The 20,164-nt window shown below is 39.2% G+C and overlaps 1 protein-coding gene across 2 annotated transcripts in view; it reads right to left on the minus strand.

Moving 5' to 3' along the window:
* Window positions 1-6,017: 6,017 nt before the first annotated feature.
* The window catches only part of tm2d1 (TM2 domain containing 1), an 86,833-nt gene continuing 72,686 nt past the window's right edge, over window positions 6,018-20,164 (minus strand). The window contains exons 6-7 of one of the 2 annotated variants that reach the window (XM_059647920.1): window positions 16,777-16,888; window positions 6,018-9,177 (exon numbers count right to left, since the gene is read on the minus strand). In XM_059647920.1, coding sequence (XP_059503903.1) covers window positions 16,778-16,888 — 111 coding nt within the window. In that variant the 3' untranslated portion in view covers window positions 6,018-9,177; window position 16,777. The remainder of the gene's footprint in view (window positions 9,178-16,776; window positions 16,889-20,164) is intronic. The other variant, XM_059647921.1, reaches the window with a different exon arrangement.

Below are 20,164 nucleotides of genomic sequence, written 5' to 3' on the forward strand. Positions count from 1 at the left end.
TCCCACTCCCTGGATAACATGTCCATCCTGGGCCTCCTTCGATGCCACAAAGGCACCATCCGCAAACTGGAGGAACAGCACTACATATTCCACCTAGGGAGCCAACAACCCCTTGGTCTCAATGTGGATGTTACCAGTTTCAAAATCTCCCCACCCTGAGCCTCATCCTAAGACCAACCCTGTCTCTCAGACCCGCCTCCTTGGCCGGACACAACCTGTCTTCTCTCCCACCTCACCGACCAATCCTCACCACTGCCTACCTGCACTCACCTATCACCATCCCAACTACTTTCCTAGCCCCACCCCTCCTCCCTTTTTATTTTAGATATCCCTTCCCCCTCCTCCATTTCTGAAGAAGGGCCCTGACCTGAAACGCCAGCTTTCCTGCTCCCCTGATGTTGCGAGGCCTGCTAGGTTCCTCTAGCTCCATTTGTAAATTTGTATCAAAGTCGATTTTTAAAATTGTTTATAGAAATCATTATCAGAGGTAAAGTAAAGTTGAGGCTGGTAGTGAATAGAAACTTGGGATCACGATAGTTACTTCCTTGCTCTTCTTTCTACTCTTCCTCAAAATCTTGTTCTGAAGTTCCTCTTTATGTAGTTGGTGTTCTTCCTGTGAAGCATGCAGCAAAAGACAATATATCATGACATTTGCTTTGCCCAGTACTACAGCACACATTCAAATCAATTCAAGGAGTGGAAGTATTATTCTAGTGTTTCCAAAATCTGTTCCATCACTTTCCACAGTTTGTTTCATTGTAAGCAGGTTGCCCAAAAATGTACACTAGAATAATCATCCATGTTGTCATGGATGATAGTAGTCACCCTTTGGTTTTCTGTCAAGATTCAACCGCAGCTGAAACAGCCGACTGATGCCTCTTTACTGGATATTGCCCTATATGATGCTGTCTATGATCACCCATCACCAACCAAGGAGCAGAATCCTTCATTAGTTCCAGAAAAAGGACAACATTGAAATGTGGTGCCTGTAAAGCAATGCATATGTAGTCAATGGTAACTGGTGCTCTGGAAAAGGTTGCAATTCCAGTTAAATCACATGCTTGCTCTGCTCGTTTTGCTTTGGCAAGAGAGAATGAAATGCAATCAGATCTCTGCATTCAGAACCTCAGTGATAAGTTAAGCAAAACTGAATGCAAATGGTAAAATGCATTAAATTTCATCAACTGTCACCTCCACTGGCAATTTGGTCCTTGCCCTGCTTTAAGATTTCAGATTTGAGGTGGAAGATTTCAGTGGGAAGACGACAGAGAGATAACTGGTTAATAAAGTGTGGAGCTGGATGAACACAGCAGGCCAAGCAGCATCTCAGGAGCACAAAAGCTGACATTTCGGGCCTAGACCCTTCATCAGAGAGGGGGATGGGGTGAGGGTTCTGGAATAAATAGGGAGAGAGGGGGAGGCGGACTAAAGATGGAGAGAAAAGAAGATAGGTGGAGAGGGGAGTATAGGTGGGGAGGTAGAGGGGGGATAGGTCAGTCTAGGGAAGATGGACAGGTCAAGGAGGTTAGTGGGTAGGAAATGGAGGTGCGGCTTGGGCTGGGAGGAAGGGATGGGTGAGAGGAAGAACAGATTAGGGAGGTGGAGACAGGCTGGGCTGGTTTTGGGATGCAGTGGGTGGAGGGGAAGAGCTGGGCTGGTTGTGTGGTGCAGTGGGGGGAGGGGACGAACTGGGCTGGTTTTGGGATGCAGTGGGGGAAGGGGAGATTTTGAAGCTGGTGAAGTCCACATTGATACCATTGGGCTGCAGGGTTCCCACGGAATATGAGTTGCTGTTCCTGCAACTTTGGGTAGCATCATTGTGGCACTGCAGGAGGCCCATGATGGACATGTCATCTAAAGCATGGGAGGGGGAGTTGAATTGGTTCGCGACTGGGAGGTGCAGTTGTTTATTGCGAACCGAGTGGAGGTGTTCTGCAAAGCGGTCCCCAAGCCTCCACTTGGTTTTCCCAATGTAGAGGAAACCACACCAGGTACAATGGATACAGTATACAGATAACTGGTGGTGTGTTTAACCTGAGGGTTATAAATGCCTCAGGCATGGGTCAAGATGGGGTTTTCGTGGTGACCTCGGCCAGCATATAAATTGAACATACAGGCTTACATCATGCTGCCCGCTGAATGTTTCGGAGCTGGAACAGGTAATAAATAGTGGCAAATCCTGTAAAATTGTCACTTCTGCACCTTATTTCATGAGGCGCACAGACATGACTGAACAGATCTAGGTGGAAGTGATATTTAAGATGGTTAAAATGTGACAACTCAACAATGAGTCATATATGGCATCAAACTGGATCATAAATCCAGTTCAGTCTGAGACCAACGGTGGAATTCAACTTCTATGGAACATAGTTTTTTGATACAATCTGAGTACTGTGGCTTCTCTCTTTCCAGGAATTAAAGGAATTTTAGGCCGATCCAATACTACATGTTGGTCAAGCAACCTGAAACAGGCGTAAAAAGATATTAATGAAGAAGAGCTGGAAGTTTATCAATGCGAACCTGAAAACATGGACAGATTCTGCATTTATTCCCTGTGTGAGCAGTGGGTTTTTTTGCTGTTTGGGCACCCACATGGCAAAGGATTGGACTTTGCTGAGGCTCTTTCCCACAGCTTTACCCTCCTGTTCCCAGGCTCCCCAACTAATCAGGAAGGGCAGACAGGATAATGTATCCATTCTATGTAAGGAAGGATTTTTCACCTGCTCCCGAGAAAGAGGTCTTATTGCCTGAAGTGCCAGGAACCCGGATTCGATTCCAGCTTCCGGTAACTGTGTGGAGTTTGCACATTCTCCCCATGTGTGCGTGGGTTTCCTGCGGATGCTCCGGTTTCTTCCCACAGTCCAAAGATGTGCAGGCTAGGTAGATCGGCCATGCTAAATTGTCCATAGTGTTCAGGGGTGTGTGGGTTATAGGGGGATGGGTCTGGGTGGGATGCTCCAAGGAGTGATGTGGACTTGTTGGGCCAAAGGGCCTGTTTCCACACTGTAAGGAATCTAATCTAAAACAATCTATTGTAGGGTCTACCAAACACAGCTGTGACCTATCATAACAGCCTGAGCTCCATAATGCAATGGTGCTCAGACCTGTCATTAAAGAATGCCCCTTAGCCTATAGACTCTGCTTTGGGATCTTTCTTCATTTCAGGAAGTACTTGGTGTCTGTTTCCTCTGCTTTATGGGCAGACATGTGGCAGAGGAGAAGGCAGTTCATGCTGCAGATTGTGTTGTCCCTTCTGCTATTAAAAGTGCTTTTGGTTCTTCAGTTATCTCTCAGCAAGAGTAGAAGGTAGAACTGCATGAACTGCTTCATCATGGTTTGAGCGATTCAGCTGACAACGTGAGCTGCTAGACCTTAAAGAGCCTTCTAAAATTGTGGCAATCACCAATAAAACAGTAAATGCACTCACTCTGAAAGAAGTGCTTTGAACACAGCCTCTCACCTAGTCATGGCTCTTCAGTTTCATTGATCAAAGCCTTCCCAAGTTTGTCAGTTTCACTGAAGACTCGCCCGCAGTGCTCTTGCTTCAGTGAGCCTAGCACGTTGCTGACAGTTCAGAAAACAGATGCCTCCTGAGAGATGCAGAATTGAGTACAAAATAATTCCTAACTGTCTTTTTAACTACTTAAATTACCTGTCAGATCTAAGGGCATTCTCATTTGCCTGCAGTGCTGTCCCACAGAAATCAGGAAGAAATCCTATACAAAATCAATTTCAAGGGATTTAACAATCACCCAATTCTTACCTTGAACATTCCCAAGTCTTTGAATTATATTGCTGAGAATCTGGTAAAAAAAATAAAGATTTTGGAAAGAATTTGTAATCTCAATATTAGTTTTGAATTATATTACAATAATGAATTTGAATTATACCTTGATTGTAAGCAAGATGTGTAGAATGATGGCCCTTTGTATAGCCAGCTGAAAGGGATACTGTAGAAGAAACTGAAGTAACTGATAAAAAACAATACGAACGGTTGTGGAAGTAAGGAAACGTGGCCTCCAGACTGATTAGATGTTTCACATTAAATTGCAGGGTTTGGCAAGGGAACCTAATAACTTAGTCTACAAAGGTTTTCTGGAGAAAAGGAATAAGAAACTGGCAAAAAGGAGTTGCTGCATTCTTCCTAATACCGAATTTGATCAATTATCAGTTCCGAAGCAGAGTCACTAAACCTGAAATGTTAACTGTTTTCTTTCCAGAGATGCTGCCAAACCTTTTGTTGAGTTTTCCCAGCAATTTGTTTAGTTTCTAATCAATGATTTGTTGTGTACTCACTAGGAAAAGGTTGTATGCAAAGTCATTGCTTTCTGAAATAATTGTGTATATTAAAGTCAATTGATTGAAGTTCTAAAATAACCAACGTTCTAACTTACTTATTCTGAATGTGATAATGAAAGCAATCTTATAGGAGTCAAGAAAAGGTCCTTGATGGAATCTAGAATGAACAGTGGAGACTTACGATGATAAACCATTATGGAATACTATCTGGCTGTGTCTGAATAAACAAGAGTTGAAACAGACTAACAATGAGATTACCAAATAATGTTTTAGTGCTCTCGATGTAGTGATAAATGTTGGCCAGGATATTGGTAATTCTTTTGTTCTTCTTGTATTGAATATTTTAATTATTTAATATTAAAGTATGTCTGTCAAATTTTGTATTTGGTGGAGTTTAGAAGAGGAAAAGTTAAGTAGATTGAAATATGTAAGATCCTGAGGAGTATTGGCAGATGAGATCTACTGAGGATGTTATGGGGAAAATCTGAAACTATGGGTCACATGTTAAAAAAAAATGTGGCTCATACAAAACAGAGTTGAAATGAACCTTTTTCTCCCGAGTTTGGAGGATCTTTGGAACTCTTTCTGAAAAAGTGGTGTTTATATAGTTTGTGATGTCATTATCACAAAACTGGATAGATTCTTTGTAAGCAGTGTGTTGAAATGTCATCAAGAGTTGATGGGAATATGGATTTAAGGCTAATTAGATCAATTGCGATGTATAAATAGTGGAATGGGCTTGAACGTTTGAATGGCCTGCTCCTCATCCTTGTTTGCATGGTGCATGAGGCAGAGAGTTCAAAAAGCAATAGTTGTAACCTTTTCAACTGTGTAAGAAACTAAAGAGTTAAATAGGAATGATTCACTCCAATTGAGTATCTGTAAAGGGTAATGCTGGGAAAAGAGTTGAACCCTTGTTTCCCTTATGTTTATGTAACACTAATGCTATATTGATTTTTTTTTTGTTCATTCAGCTGTTGTGAGCTCATGGTGCCAGCATTAATTACCCACTCCGAACTGTCCTTGAGAAGATGGTGACGTGATGCCTTCTTGTTGGTGTAGGTAGACCCGCAATACTAATAGGAAGTGAATTCCAGGATTTTGGCCCATCTACTGTGAAGGAATGATGACATATCTCCAAGCTGGATGTGCCTTTTCTCCCTACTTTGTGTAATAGTCTTGTGTTGTTTGGTTAAAAGGATACCGCCAGCCTCATGTGAATATGTTCAGTGACTGCCTACCATGGCAACTAAGCTGCAAAATAAAACAAATTTTATGACCTACTGGGCCAGGTTTCATTCTGACCTGTTTTGCTTCACCATCAGCTGGGATCATAACAGAATATTTTCTGAGTTGGACACTGGCACCATAGAACCAATGCAAGAAATCATTCTCCAAAATCTGTGTAGTTGTTGTAATCATACTTCCTAATGTGTGCACGGATTATTAATGGCTACCTACATGGCCTTTAAATGAGTAAAACTATATTACCTATTAGATTTACAATTACAGGTGCCTTTCAATTTTTAAGAAATCAGGATGACTGCATCATCAAAATACAAAAGATACCTTTCATTGGTATAAGTGCATCAAGATTCACATTGATAACGGATGCTCCAGGATTAAGGTAGAGGTCCCAGATCAAGATCAGACTTTGTATTTCTTTTGAAGTATTTTGCATAACTTTATTAAAAAAAACATGGACAAAAGACAAAAAAGTCAGTACAGAAATAACATTTTTATTCAGTGTATGTACATATTTTTGATTCACCAAGTTTTCATTTGTCTTTCTCCTGGTCATGAAACATTCCAAACAAATCCCAGACATGGTACTTTATATACATATTGTTGCAATTTCTTGCTATTGTATCAGAACATGTGGATTGTTACTATTCTCATAACTGCTCAAATTGAATGCAAAATCTTAAGAAACTCAATCCGAGTCTGCAATTGGTATGCAATTTGGTTTATCCACAGCAAAACCCATATTTTTCTGTTCCACCTAATTGTATCCAAATTGTCTTCAATTTGGAATACACTCTGATCTGCAGTGAAGACATCTGATGGACCCAGTTGCTCACATCAGCTAAATTGCTCTACACCAATTCAGAGACCCAAACTACCAAGTTTATTTAGATAATGTAACTCATCAAGCAAACAAACTTTATGAATTACATTTACCAAGATGTAAAACAGATTAGAAGAGCAAACACATTTCTTTCTCATTCAATATTAGTCCTCAATGGCTTAGAAGAACTGATCTGAAACATCATAAGGCTAAGTCATCACCACAAAAACAGTTCATTATTGAGTTCAATTGTTGCCCATATAACATTACTTCTCCATTGCCCACATCGGTAATGAAATGATTCACAATGTAGAAATACAAGACTAACATAATTCTCCTCAGTACCTTTATACTCTGTTGCTCCTTCTAAAATTAGATGTTATTAACTGGAACATTTCAAATGGTTTCCTCTGGGGAATGGGCAGAACCAGAAACCAAATAGTGATAAATTGTTTGAATGTCAGCTAATAAATCAAATTGTAACCACTGTGATTAAGGATCACCATCCTGGAATCATTAATATTAGTTTGATTTCTATAGCAAATTCAATTTTTCTCAATGTGTAGTGTACACAATGAAAAGGAAATATTGTTTTAACTTTATTTACATTCAAACCTTTGTACTGAACAAAGTTTTAACTTTCTATTAATTTTCATTGGTTCCACAGGAAATCAAAAATATGGAAAATATTAATACATATTATTGAACTTACAAGGGCTAAAAATTTTTCATATGCTACAAGGCTTTTGTGCTCTGTGCACTTTATGATACTACTTTGATATTTTAATTATATACTAAGAATCTGGGACTCAACTGGGAATCAGTGCCTCCAGTGACTAAGTTACATCACTGAATTATGATTACCCATCTATTACTTTCAATTAATTTCAAATCACAAGTGAAACATATACAGTTATGCAGCCACATCAAGGCTATATTGGTCTTCTGGATCTCAGATTTTACTGGTGGCTTACAAATCATATTCTACAACTCCATGTGCTTATTAAATCCACAGTTTTCAGTAATTGCAGAAATGAAATTTTATATTTGTACCATGTAATTTTCAATGGTTCTAAAATCCAAATTTGGGCACTGTGTTCACTACATTTGTCCATCTTCTGTGAACTGAGAGACACATTACAAACTAGAAACATCAACTTTCATGTTGTTATGACATGCAAAAAATAATTACACCCCCTTTTACAAATATTCAATAATATTTTCTGACTCTATTACCCACTCTAGAAATCTAGTAGTATTATAGTTAGTGTCAATATCCAGTTTAATGATTCGAGGAATCTAGGCATTGACTTCTGCTAGTCTTACAATTCTCTGCACTACACCTCCATTAAGTATTCTTAGTTACCTAATCTTTAAGCAGCATGTGGCAGACAGGTTTGACTTAGCTCAGTTGGCTGTCCAGCTATCTCGTAATGTGAAGTGACACCAAGAGTGTGGGTTCAATTCCTGTATCAGCTATGTCCTTATGAAGAAGGATTCTCCCTCTCCCCTTGCCTGAAGTATGGCGACCCTTGGGCTAAACCACCATCAGTCCTATGTATGTCCCTCTCTGACAGCAGCTCTATCGTCTGATAAGACAATGGTGACTTTACCTTTAATTCGATTAGAATACTTCAAAGTACAATTTGGTAAAAGTCAAAACAACCATTGTCAGTTCTTTGATGAATCTTTTGCCACCACTACAGATGTTGATTAGACTGTAAGCCATGATAAAAGGAAAAAGAAATCAAAATAAAACAACAGACAAGGATACATACTACCACAATAAACTATTAACAACACCTTTTGGTTTATCGAGATGAATTTCACAGAAAAAAAAATAGATACCAGTATGATCTTTCAGCTTCCTATGATTCTGAAGCACTTTTTTTAAAGAAAGGAAACATACAATATTTGCATTTGCATGGCCTTTCCTGATCTCAAGACATTTCAAAGAACTTTTTAAACAATGAAGTCAATGTTGTAAGAAAGGAAATGTGGCATCCAGGTGGCATTAAGGTCCCTAAAACAGCTATGCTGTAGCAACTGCGTAATCACTGCAGTGATGGTGACTGAAGGGATAAACTTTGGCTTGAACATTAAGGAGAACGCCCCTTGTCTTTCTTCAAGTGGTAACACGGGATATTTGACATCTAACTTGGTTCATTGTCTCGTGAAAGATGGACTTTCTGGCAGTGCAAAATTCTTTCAGCATTGCACTGAAATTGAGTTTATGTACTTGAATTTGTTCAGAGGCGAAAAAGCTGAAGTTGACACCTGCAATCTTAAATAACCTAATTTGTTTCAGAATATTAATGAGCAGCAGAACACTGCAGGGAAACACTGCATGGAGAAGCCACATCAAGAGAATTTGTTACAATTTTGTGGAACTCAACAGGTTATGAAATACACCCAATAACTGCGAGTTATTTAAACACTCTAAATGTGGCAAAGAAAATAAATACGTAGGTTCATGTACAAGTGAGTGTTTGGTCAACATGAACACAATGCTACTGAGTGTAGTTATACAACATAAGAGGAATTACCATTTCAGAAAGATATATGGAGACTGTAGTGTCATCACTTTGACACAGCTATTTTCATACAGCCATACTGACGGTTGCCAGGTGCTTGTCCTTGCAGAAACACAACTGTTCAATTCCTGGACGAAATAATTCAGAGGCGATTGCTTGGCATATCCACACTAACCATTATTCTTAAAGTACAACTCCATCAGATAGTCCAAAGTTTTCGTTACTGCCATTGTTGCAATGTTCATGATACTCCTCTTTTCTCGTAATGGGAATCCTCTGTGAATTAAGAATTGACAATATCTGTCTCTATGCCAGTTTACAAATTAAAGATATCAGATTCAATTCAGTCAACAAAAGCCAAACTGCCAGTAAAACCTGATTTGATATATAAATATGCTAATTTGGCACACATCACAATTAAAATTAACAGCTGTCCTCTGGCACAAAATAAAAACCAAGATCAATCAGAAGCAGTGAGTGCAATATGAACACACGATGTGTTCTTTATGAACTGTGTGGAAGTTAAAAGTCTGGAATTCTTGGGACCAAGACAGGTTTCTGATATTTCTGCTATTTGGGATATAAGATTTGGACCTTGAGCAGTTCAAGCTGGATTGTATGGGGTCAAAGGTTGCTTGGCGTAGGCAATAGAGCAGTGTGAAGGAGGTAATAATTTGGAGCCACAATGTACCAACTCTGCCTCTAACTGAAGTGTTAAGATAAAATTTAGGTTTATTTTTCCAATTTAAGAAGGTCACAACAATCATCTGTCGAACTTGAGGTACCGTACCTGTATACATAAATACATTCAGTAGCTACATTCTACTAAGTGATTCTCTGAAATATCCTGTGTCATGCACATTTGAGAGGAGAAAAATTGAACAAAATATGGACCAAGCGTTGTAAATCCTGTGTATCAACATCAAACAGTAAATTACTAATTAATAAGAAGTTTTTCTTCCCATTGCAGCCACTTTCTCAAACACTTTTGTTGGGTCTGAAATTGCCAGGAAGTAACGTTATTTGAATAATATATTAATAGTGCTTGTCATTATTATTTTAATTTTAAAAATGAGATGAAGAATTTGATTCTCATCAAATGGCTGAAAAACATGCTTCACTAGTACAACACTAATGCTGATAAAAGTACTTTCTTATCATGAGGCTCCACTGAATTTAACAGTGATCATGGAACTGCTGATTTACAATGTTATTACTAATCATTACACACCACAGTCATTTAAGTCTGGCAATTAATGTCAGGTAATAAAGATATGATTTATAGTTCCCACTTTACACTTAACCTTGGGGCTCAGAAAGGGAACAATGAAACTAAGAAATCTCAGCAGCAGGCAGTGAATTGTTCTTCGAGTTTCAGTATATTTTTAATGCTTTGCAGCAATTTTATGCCAGCCATGCTAGCTACACATCCGTTAACGTTAGATGGCAATAGTTTACAGGAGACAAAGCTATACCGACATGCAGCAGCAAGTCACTCATTCAAATGCAAATTTGATTTAAGTCCAAAAATAACACTTTGGGATACACTTCAGAAGTAAGTCTAGGCCTGACTGTAATATACTTAAAACAGGTTTCCAAAAGTCTTCCAATAGGAGGGATTTCCTTATATCGGGTCTGTTTTAGAGGTGTCATAGAGATGCACAGCATGGAAACAGACCTTTCACTCCAACACTTCCATGCCGAGATATCCTAAAAAAAACCTAGTGCCATTTGTCAGCATTTGTCCCATATCTCTCTAAACCCTTCTTATTCATATACACATCCTGATGCCTTTCAAATGTTGTAATCGTACCAGTCTCTACCACTTCCGCTGGCAGCTCATTCCATACATGCACCACCCTTTGCGTGAAAAAGTTGCCCCTTAGGTCCGTTTTAGAGCTTTACCCTCTCATCTTAAACGTGTGCCCTCTAGTTTTGGACACCCCCATCTCAGAGAAAATACCTTGTCTACTTACCCTATCCATTCCCCTTATGACTTCATAACCTTCTGTAAGGTCACCCCTCCGCCTCTGACGTTCCAGGGAAAATAGCCTAACAGTTCCAGACTCTCCTTACAGCTCAAACCCTCCAACCCTGGCAACATTTTTGTAAATCTTTTCTGAACCCTTTCAAATTTCAGTTAATTGATGGAGATCAATTGCAACGGCTAGCTAACAATTCTATTATTATCGTGGTATGTGACCCTCAAAATGGTAAAATGTAAATTATATGGACCTTGGACCTAGCAATTTCTATGTTCATAGGAAAACAGTGAAAAAATGTACCCAGGGGCTAATCAGTGTTCAGGATTATGAATATGCTTTCTTTTACCTCATGGGTCAAGAATGGTTATATATTACACACAACTGTCATCATTCATTCTTTAACTTCCCAAGGACCAATACAGTAATTTGTAAATACAACTGGGTTACAATGTCCTCCTCTGGCTGTTCTTTGTAGTTTTTCTCAACTTGTTTTTGTTTCATTTCTCTTTTTCCACTCCTCCCTTCCCCCGAATCCTCATATTCTCTAATTCACCCTACAACTTACTGTTTCTCTGGTACTTTTTCTTCCATTTTCTTCATTGATACAGCTGTTGGAGTAATATTTCATATTCGGTGGTGCAAAGCAGCCACAAGTACCAGCCTTGGTTCAGGCAATTGCATGTCCTCCTCTGAATCACAAAGTTTGAGTTCATGTCTTGCTCTAGGTCTTTTGCACCAATGTCAGTGCTGACAGTGTTGTATTGCAAAGTGCTGTAAATTCGTAGAACTTGGATGATACAATATCTGGAGTATTGTGTGCACTTTTGAGGTCCTATCCAAGGAAGTATGGAGCCAGTGCTCTGGAAGTTCACAAAACAAATCCCTGTGATTGTCTTGGGGGGAAAAATTGAAAAACTTCGGTCGGTATTCTCTAGAATTTTGAAGAATAAGAGATGATCTCATTGAAACATACTAAATTCTTATAGGACATAACAGGGTGGATGTAAATGTTTACCCTGAATGTTGAGTCTAGAACACTTCAGAATAAGCATTAGGTCAATTAATACTGAGATAAGGAGGAGTTTCTTCACTTGGTGATAAATCTTTGGAATTTTCTATCCCAGACAGCTGTGGGGGGCATGGATAAAGTGAATTAGCCAAAGTCTTTTCCCCAAGGTAAGGGAGCCCAAAACTAGATGGCATACATTTAAGATGAGATGGGAAAGATTTAAAATGGAAGTAAGGGGCAACCTTTTCACGCAGAGGGTCGTGCATATTTGAAATAAGGTTAGTTTTCAGACATTTCGTCACCATTCTAGGTAACATCATCAGTGAGCCTCCGACGAAGCTTCGTCGGAGGCTCACTGATGATGTTACCTAGAATGGTGTCGAAACGTCTGAAAACTAACCTTCAAGCTCAGCGAGCAAACTCACATCCAGAACCTCAACCTGAGCTACAAATCTTCTCAAAACTCGATATGTGAAATAAGCTACCAGAGGGACTGGTGGAGGCTGATACGATTATAACATTTAAAAGATATCAAGATAGGTACATGAACAGAAAGGATTTAGAGGGATATGGGCCAAATGCTGGAAAATGGGACGAGATGAATTTAGGATATCTGGTTGACATGGATGTGTCAGACCGAAGGGTTTATTTTCATGCTGTATATCTTTACAATCTCCCAAAATCTATTATTTTTGTTGAGTTAATAATAATGTTCAGTCAAGACTTATTTACATGGTGAAGCAGACTCGACAGGCCAAACAGCTCCATTCCCGTTTCTATGCTCCTATACTGCAAAGTGAGAGATGCCATTTTGGATTAAATGTTTATTGAAAGTCACTACCTGCTTGCTTGGGTGTGTATAAAAACAAACAAAACAAAACCTCTTGGTACCATTTTGAACAAGTGTACGGCGAGTTTTCCCTGGGACCTGGATTATTATTCATTTAAATATCACAAAAACAGATCACACAAATACAAAGTTTCAGCAGACAGAATGAATCATTCAATACTGATGTGCAACAAGCTCAACTATTCCATAAGAAAAGCATCACGTGTACTCCATATTTATTATATAACGGAACTGCAGCAAGGAAAAATATCTACAAGTTAGTTTCACTGATGAAACCAAAAACATTGGAGATGAAATTTTCAGTGACCATTATTTACTGCTGGCATTAACCCATTTAAAAGGATTTTAGATGTTTTAAAATATATATCCAACAGATTCTTCACCGGTGTATATTGAGGTTTGGTTTAAGTCTTGAATTGTTCCAGAACTGAAAGGAAATTTCTGAGAGGAAAACTACTGGCTTGTCTGTTATGTGTGGATCTTAAGCAAAGTTAAATTTTGGTCATGCTCCATATGTCATTGTTGCAAATTACAATGTTCCAGACACTTTTAATTTTACACCAATCATGCATTTTCTACATCATGATTTAACAAAACTGTACATTGCAGAAAAAATAGGAAGTAGTCATAAAACCAAGTATTGGGAATAATAAAAATTCATTGTTCAACCTGCTAAAATCAGCACCACTCGTGGTAATGGCTTAAAATTGGTATCTGTAGCCCTATCATTCCAGTAACCCCAGCAATCAGCTTGTTATAATAGCTATAGATTCTGACCATTGAACAGCCAGGCCACCTGCCTGTTTAAGGCTATAGACTTATCAAAATATGCAGAAAGAAGGCATACGACAGAAACCCAAATGTCACCTTCATGTTGGAGGGTGTGTCATGCAGACTCCAGCCAGTTCCACAGATCATGAAGATGAAGGAACCTTGGAAATGTATGATTTGAGACCAGTAGTGCTTCTTCATGTTTCACAAAATACAATGGGCTGCTGCCAGTCCGAACCTGCATCCCTAAACCTCCTCTCCAAGCTAAGCAACTACCTGTAACTGCCATTGCTTTGCAGGCAGCCAACATTCATATGGCTTAGAACTAGCAATATCCATTTGACATCCAACCTCAATGAAATTGATTCAAGTAAGTTTTGGACCATGGTACAGTTAGGGCCTCGACCTTAACTACAGATTTCAGTTCTGATGGAAGTTCAATTTAATTTGTGATCACAAAAGATAATCTGCATTGTATATGGTTAAGAATCCTAGTGTTGAATGCTAGCATTGAGAAAGAATTTTTGTCCCTCAGATAAGTCTGTTGAACAGTTTGTGAGTGCCCTCTGCTGCTTTGCTGAAGTTCTGCTGGCTGTGGGAAGCCTGTTTAGAAAGATTTTGTAAAAACAAAACACTCCGGTCTGACCGACGCACGAAACGCCCAAGCCTGAACTGACCAGTCGGATGGAGGGTCACCCAGCAGGGAGTAGGGTGGGTGCACAGACATGGGTTGTCTGAGCGCGCGAGTGAGAGAGAGTGCAACAAACAACTGCACCTCTCAGTCGCGAACCATTTCAACTCCCCCTCCCATTCCTTAGACGACATGTCCATCCTGGGCCTCTGGCAGTGCCATAGTGATGCTACCTGTACTTTGCAGGAACAGCAACTCATAGTCCACTTGGGAACCCTGCAGCCCAATGGTATCAATGTGGATTTCACCAACTTCAAAATCTCCCCTCCCCCCACTGCATCCTAAAACCAGCCCAGCTTGTCCCCACCTCCCTAACCTGTTCTTCCTCTCACCTATCCCCTCCTCCCACCTCAAGCCGCGCCTCAATATCCTACCTACTAACCTCATCCCGCCCCCCCCCCCCCTTGACCTGTCCGTCCTCCCCGGACTGACCTATCCCCTCCCTATCCACCTATCTTCTCCTCTATCCATCTCCGGTCCACCTCCTCCTATCTCCCTATTTATTTCAGAATAAGACCATAAGACATAGGAGTGGAAGTAAGAATCTTCTCACCATCCCCCTTTTCTGATGAAGCGTCTAGGCCCGAAACGTCAGCTTTTGTGCTCCTAAGATGCTGCTTGGCCTGCTGTGTTCATCCAGCTCCACACTTTGTTATCTAGAAAGATTTTGTACTCATAGGTGCCACTTATTTCTTTAGGCTGGCACAATGTTTAGTCTGTAACAAGAATTAGTACTACCCAATTTTATTTAATTTTCTAATACTTATCTTTTATCAGTAAAAAAGCTAACGATCTGTCCGTAGCCTCCTGTCACAATTGTGATAAAAGTTAACTGTTAATAAACAATGTCGTATTCAAGGCTTCATTAATATGGCAGAAAATACAAGAACACCAAGATTATGATAGACCAATAAAAGTCATTGGTTAGACCTCAGCTAGAATACTGAAGACAGTTCTGAGCATTACACTTTAAGAAGGATGGGAATGTATTGGATAGACTCCAGAACAGGTTGATGAGAATAGTTCCAGAGTTGAGACACTTTAGTCATGAAGATAGATTTGACATGTTGGGGCTGTCCTCCTTGGAGAGAAGGAAGCTATGAGGCAAGGTGACGGAAGTTTTCAATATCATGAGGGGTCTGGACAGTGTATATATGGAGAAACTGTAACCACTTGTAAACAGATTGAGAACTAGAAGGCATCATTTCAAAATGTTTCATAAAAGGTAAGAGAAAAGCTCTTCTTACACAGTGAGTAGTTAGGGTCTGGAATACACTGCCTGGAAGTGAGGCAGAGGCACATTCAATTTAGTCAGTCAAGACAGCATCGGACGATAAATCAAATGTAAGCAATGTGCAGAGTTACAGGGAAAAAGGCTGGAGATTAGCACAAAATGAAAATGCTCAAAGAATTAGAGCGGACATCAGAGGTCAAATGATCTCCTTCTGCTCCATAAAAATTCTGCACTTCTATGAAGGATTGGTCAGAGGAATCACAGAAGCCCTGCAGTGTGGAATCAAGCCATTTGGCCCATCGAGTCCACACCGACGCCTGAAGAGCTTCTCAGCCAGACAAACCCCCAATCATATTCCTGTAACCCTGCATTTCCCATGGCTAATCCACCTAGTTGCATATCATTGGACACTAAGGACAACTTATCATACAGCAGTCATTTATCATTGAGCATAAGTGCAATTTATCATCCAAACCTGCACATCTTTGGACTGTGGGAGGAAACTTGAGTACCCAGAGGAAATCCATGCAGACACAAGGAGAATGTGTAAACTTCAAACAGTCATCTGAAGGTGGAATTGAACCCGGGTCCCTGGCACTATGAGGCAGCACTGCTAACCACTGAGCCACTGTGCTGCCCTAGACTTCGAGTGATCAGATTTCCACCTTCGAGTACAACCCTGCATGGACAGTCACTGAGGTAAGCAGGTTCGCATGATATTCTTCCCATATAGCAACTGGCCATCTCAACACGGGCAGAATGCTCAGAGGAAGAAAGTGGTCTCGAATTAGCCAGTTATGCAATTGATTCAGTGGGGAAATTCTGGGTATGTTACCCATTGCCTTCCAATGCTATTTTGCCAGCATTCTTGCCTTCCAGTGGTCCCGAAAGAGGTAGTAAAAACGCAGCACATTTTCGCAACAGTTATTTCCTTCTGATAACATGAGATGGCAACAAAAATGTTATTGTTGGAAAAAGCTTTGAATTCATCTAGAGTTCCCTGTACGTTAAGTATTCCCAAAGAGAAAAATCCCAGGAGAACTTGAATTCACCTTGTTTAAGATATCCATATTACAACTGTTATAAAAAATAAATACATAAACATTCCCAGAATTTTTCAAGACCATTAGCTATCAATCACTTTACAAAGATCATCTTTTCTCTTACTATAGGTATCTGAATGAAGGCTCAGATAAATTGTCATAAACCAAAATCCTGCATAGTACCTCATGAAAAATAGATAAAAACAGCTTTAGCCGGATGCTATCTTGCAAAAATCTATATTCAAAATTATTACTCTGTAGTGGAAACCCACCAAAATTTTAAGTTTCATACCTCATAGTTCCATTTGTGTCTTTCTATATGTATCATTGTCAATTGCTAATCTTGTCAGTCTTGCTCCATAGTAATCTATGATATAATTTGAACCATCAGCAGGTCCCACAATCTAGAAAGAGTTTAAAAAAGTCAGTCAATTCCAATAACTTCATACCACGAACAAAATAATTACTCCATTTATAGAATTCAGCCCGTGGTTCCAGATAGCTGATTTTTAAAAAATGTAATTTAAGAGTAGAGTGCCCATTTTGATCTGGGTTTCTTTGTCTACTTTGTTTTCCATACATGCAGCAAACTTAGAAGGCAGAAAATAATGAATTGAAATACATGCAAAACCACTGAGAATGAGAAGCCATTTGATGCAAATGCTGAAGAAAGCGTGGAAAAGAAATGCTTATGATAAAACTTTAACTGAAGAGTAATACAGGTTGATTTTGAAATGACGTATGTGACAAAATGATGTTCAAAGGAGAAGTATAAAGCAGCTACATAGATTTGATAAAATACCTCATGTGGACATTATACTTGGTCAATGTAGTAGACTTTAATGAACACATGAGGTTGACAGGAAGAGAAGTTTATGGAGAGAATTCCAGAGCCTGAGCACTCACATCCATGCAAATATGTCATCTGTAAACCTATAAGCCCTAAGTTTGTGCAATTATCTCGTGTGGGAGCTTATTAAAAGCTTTTTGAAATTACAAATACACTATAATCACTGGGTCCTCTTTACTGACCCCAACCACGCTCTCAAAAAAGATCAAGAGTGATCTATAGCTTACTCCTGTATGACAATTTATCCATCCTTGCCATATTTAATTAAAAAAAACAAACAATCTACAGCTCATTTCTTTGAAAATGTAAGTCTCCTCCTTTAATACTAACTTTAATATCACTATTTCCTTCAGGAATGTGAACCAAGAATGACTATTTTAAATGTTTCCAATTGTCTATCTACTGCAATATTTTCAATTAATTTCCAAATTTATCTTATCCAATTCATCCCTCATACCTATGGAATTTGTTTTGTTCACATTTAAAACCATAATCTCAGACTTAACTATAAATTGTTCTCAAACTCAATGTAAAATTTTATCACATTTTGATCATTCTTCCCAGAGGCTGCTTTATGACAAAGTTATTAATTAAACTTGCCTCATTGCACTAAATTAGATTTAAATAACCCATTCCCCAGTTAGTTCCTTGGCAGACTGATCCTCCAAATTACCTTGAATGCATTCTGTGAATTGTTTTCCAACGTGATTGTTAAACATTTGCTTTGCCTTGTCTATTTGATGATTAAAACACTCACAATTACTGTACTATCTTTGTGACAGTAACCACTAATTTCTTTCCCAACACTAACATTAATATCTGGGGCATCCATAAATTAATTCAACCACTATTCTATATCACTTGCCATTTCTTAGTTGTACCCAAGCTAAACCTGAATTTACATTTTCAGAACAATGATCCTTTCTCCCTAATATCTTGATCAAGGAACCCTTCCTCTTTTTCAATTTTTCTTGTTCTTTTCTGAAGGTGAAGCATTCTGGAATAACTAACTCAGTCTCAATCTTTTATTCTTGTGTTGATTAACAGTAACACAGCATAAGTTTACATCAAGTAGATGATGTTTGATATCCCAAGTACTTGAGAAAATGAAGCCATAAGGCTTCCACAGCTCTGAACAAACAAATTTACTGTGCAATAAGAGAAAAATGAGATATACATCCAACTTATACTCATGTTCAAAATTAGCGCACTAAACATGATTGCCAGAAAGAGGGTTTGACCACCCACAAAACACATCAATTAAAACATCCAGTCAAGACAGATTCCTTGGATTTCTCAGCAACCACCTATACATCAGTAACAATGTGGGTCAACAACTTTTATTAAATGTGTTTCATCTATACAAGGGATTCTAATTCTTCACTTTCAACGAGCTAGCCATGAAACACAATCAAAGCCATACTACCACAGACTGCCTATATCCTGGTTGTTTAACCGCTTCACCTAAATCCAGGATTCCCAAGCAACCAATTACTGCAACAATTTCAACTTTGTTACGAATCTCCCTTTTTTGTCCACATTTGTAAGAGTTAAACAGAGATTTCTATGTTCACAACAAAATTAAAAGAGCAGAATTTTCCAGAAGAATCTTGCACATCCTAAAGGCCAAGATCAGCAGAACCTCCAGAAAGGCCTCGGGAACCACAGAGGACTAACTGTTAAAGACATGGCTCCTCAAGGAGGCCAGGTATCCATCAAGTTCATCTGAAGATGGCAGTAAGTAGAAAGAGAGAGAAAAAACACCAAGAGGAAAAAGAAAACAAACAGGTAGAGCGGATGGGCTCTGATTTAGGAAGCGTACCTTGCTGCCATCTTGCACAGACCAATAATAGTTGAAGACAGAGGCAGAGATGGGGCAAACTCCATATAGGAGCATTGATTTTTAGTTGTACAGTAGGAAATGAATCAAAAGAAGATAATGGCTTTGTGCTGGTTGAATGGACTCTGGGTTTAGTTCTAGGAATCAGCAGGGGGCTAAGATTTGGAGTCAGAATGGAAAAGCTGTCTTGGGGAGCTGAGAAAGTCCGAAGAGCAGGAGCTTTGTGTCCGGAAACGTTGTGACAGGCTTGGAAAAATTAATATTTTAGTGCAGCTGGAACAGTGGGAGTTGAAAACCATAAGGAGTATTTGCCTGATACAATTGAACAAGATTAGAGCTTAGGAAAAACCCAAGGGCAATGTTTAATTTGGTGAAGCTACCTGTCAGCAAAAAGCTAGAGATGTGCATGTGAATAAATATATTGAGGGCACAAATTTTCAGACTCCAGGTTGATGTGGATACCAGAGAAGAGGATGTTTAACTTGAGCCGAAGCAGTTGTTGGAACTGTTCCAGTAGAAATTTCAAGGCTGGATTGGCAAAAGTAGAGAATTATAATATTAATGATTCCAACATGTCATTACTATCAGGGTATGGTAGGGTGGGGTGGTTAGAGAAATCTGTAGCATGTATCTTGATATTTGCTATTTGATGTGCTCTGTGGGGTGTTGGATGCTACCACTCGTGTTAATTCTGGGTATTACAAAAAAGCCATACACGCATTGTGGATTGTATTTTTGTTCTCAGTTGTATAATAAAACATGGTTTGTTCAAATCCTTAGAAGCTTGTGGCTTTATTCTCTTAGTAAGTCCTGGAACTTTGATTTTTTCTAAAACTAAAGGTTACTGCTCCCAAACCAGATCATGACAAAGTTGGCAGCCTTGTTTGGAATCATGCTGGCTTTACATCAAACAGCAAGACTCATCCAGCAGATGCTGCCCTGAATTTCTCTGAGCTCCTACACTCAGCTTTCTTGATCATCTTTTTTAAC

Source organism: Stegostoma tigrinum, chromosome 8 (genome assembly GCF_030684315.1).
Source record: "Stegostoma tigrinum isolate sSteTig4 chromosome 8, sSteTig4.hap1, whole genome shotgun sequence".
NCBI lineage: Eukaryota > Metazoa > Chordata > Chondrichthyes > Orectolobiformes > Stegostomatidae > Stegostoma > Stegostoma tigrinum.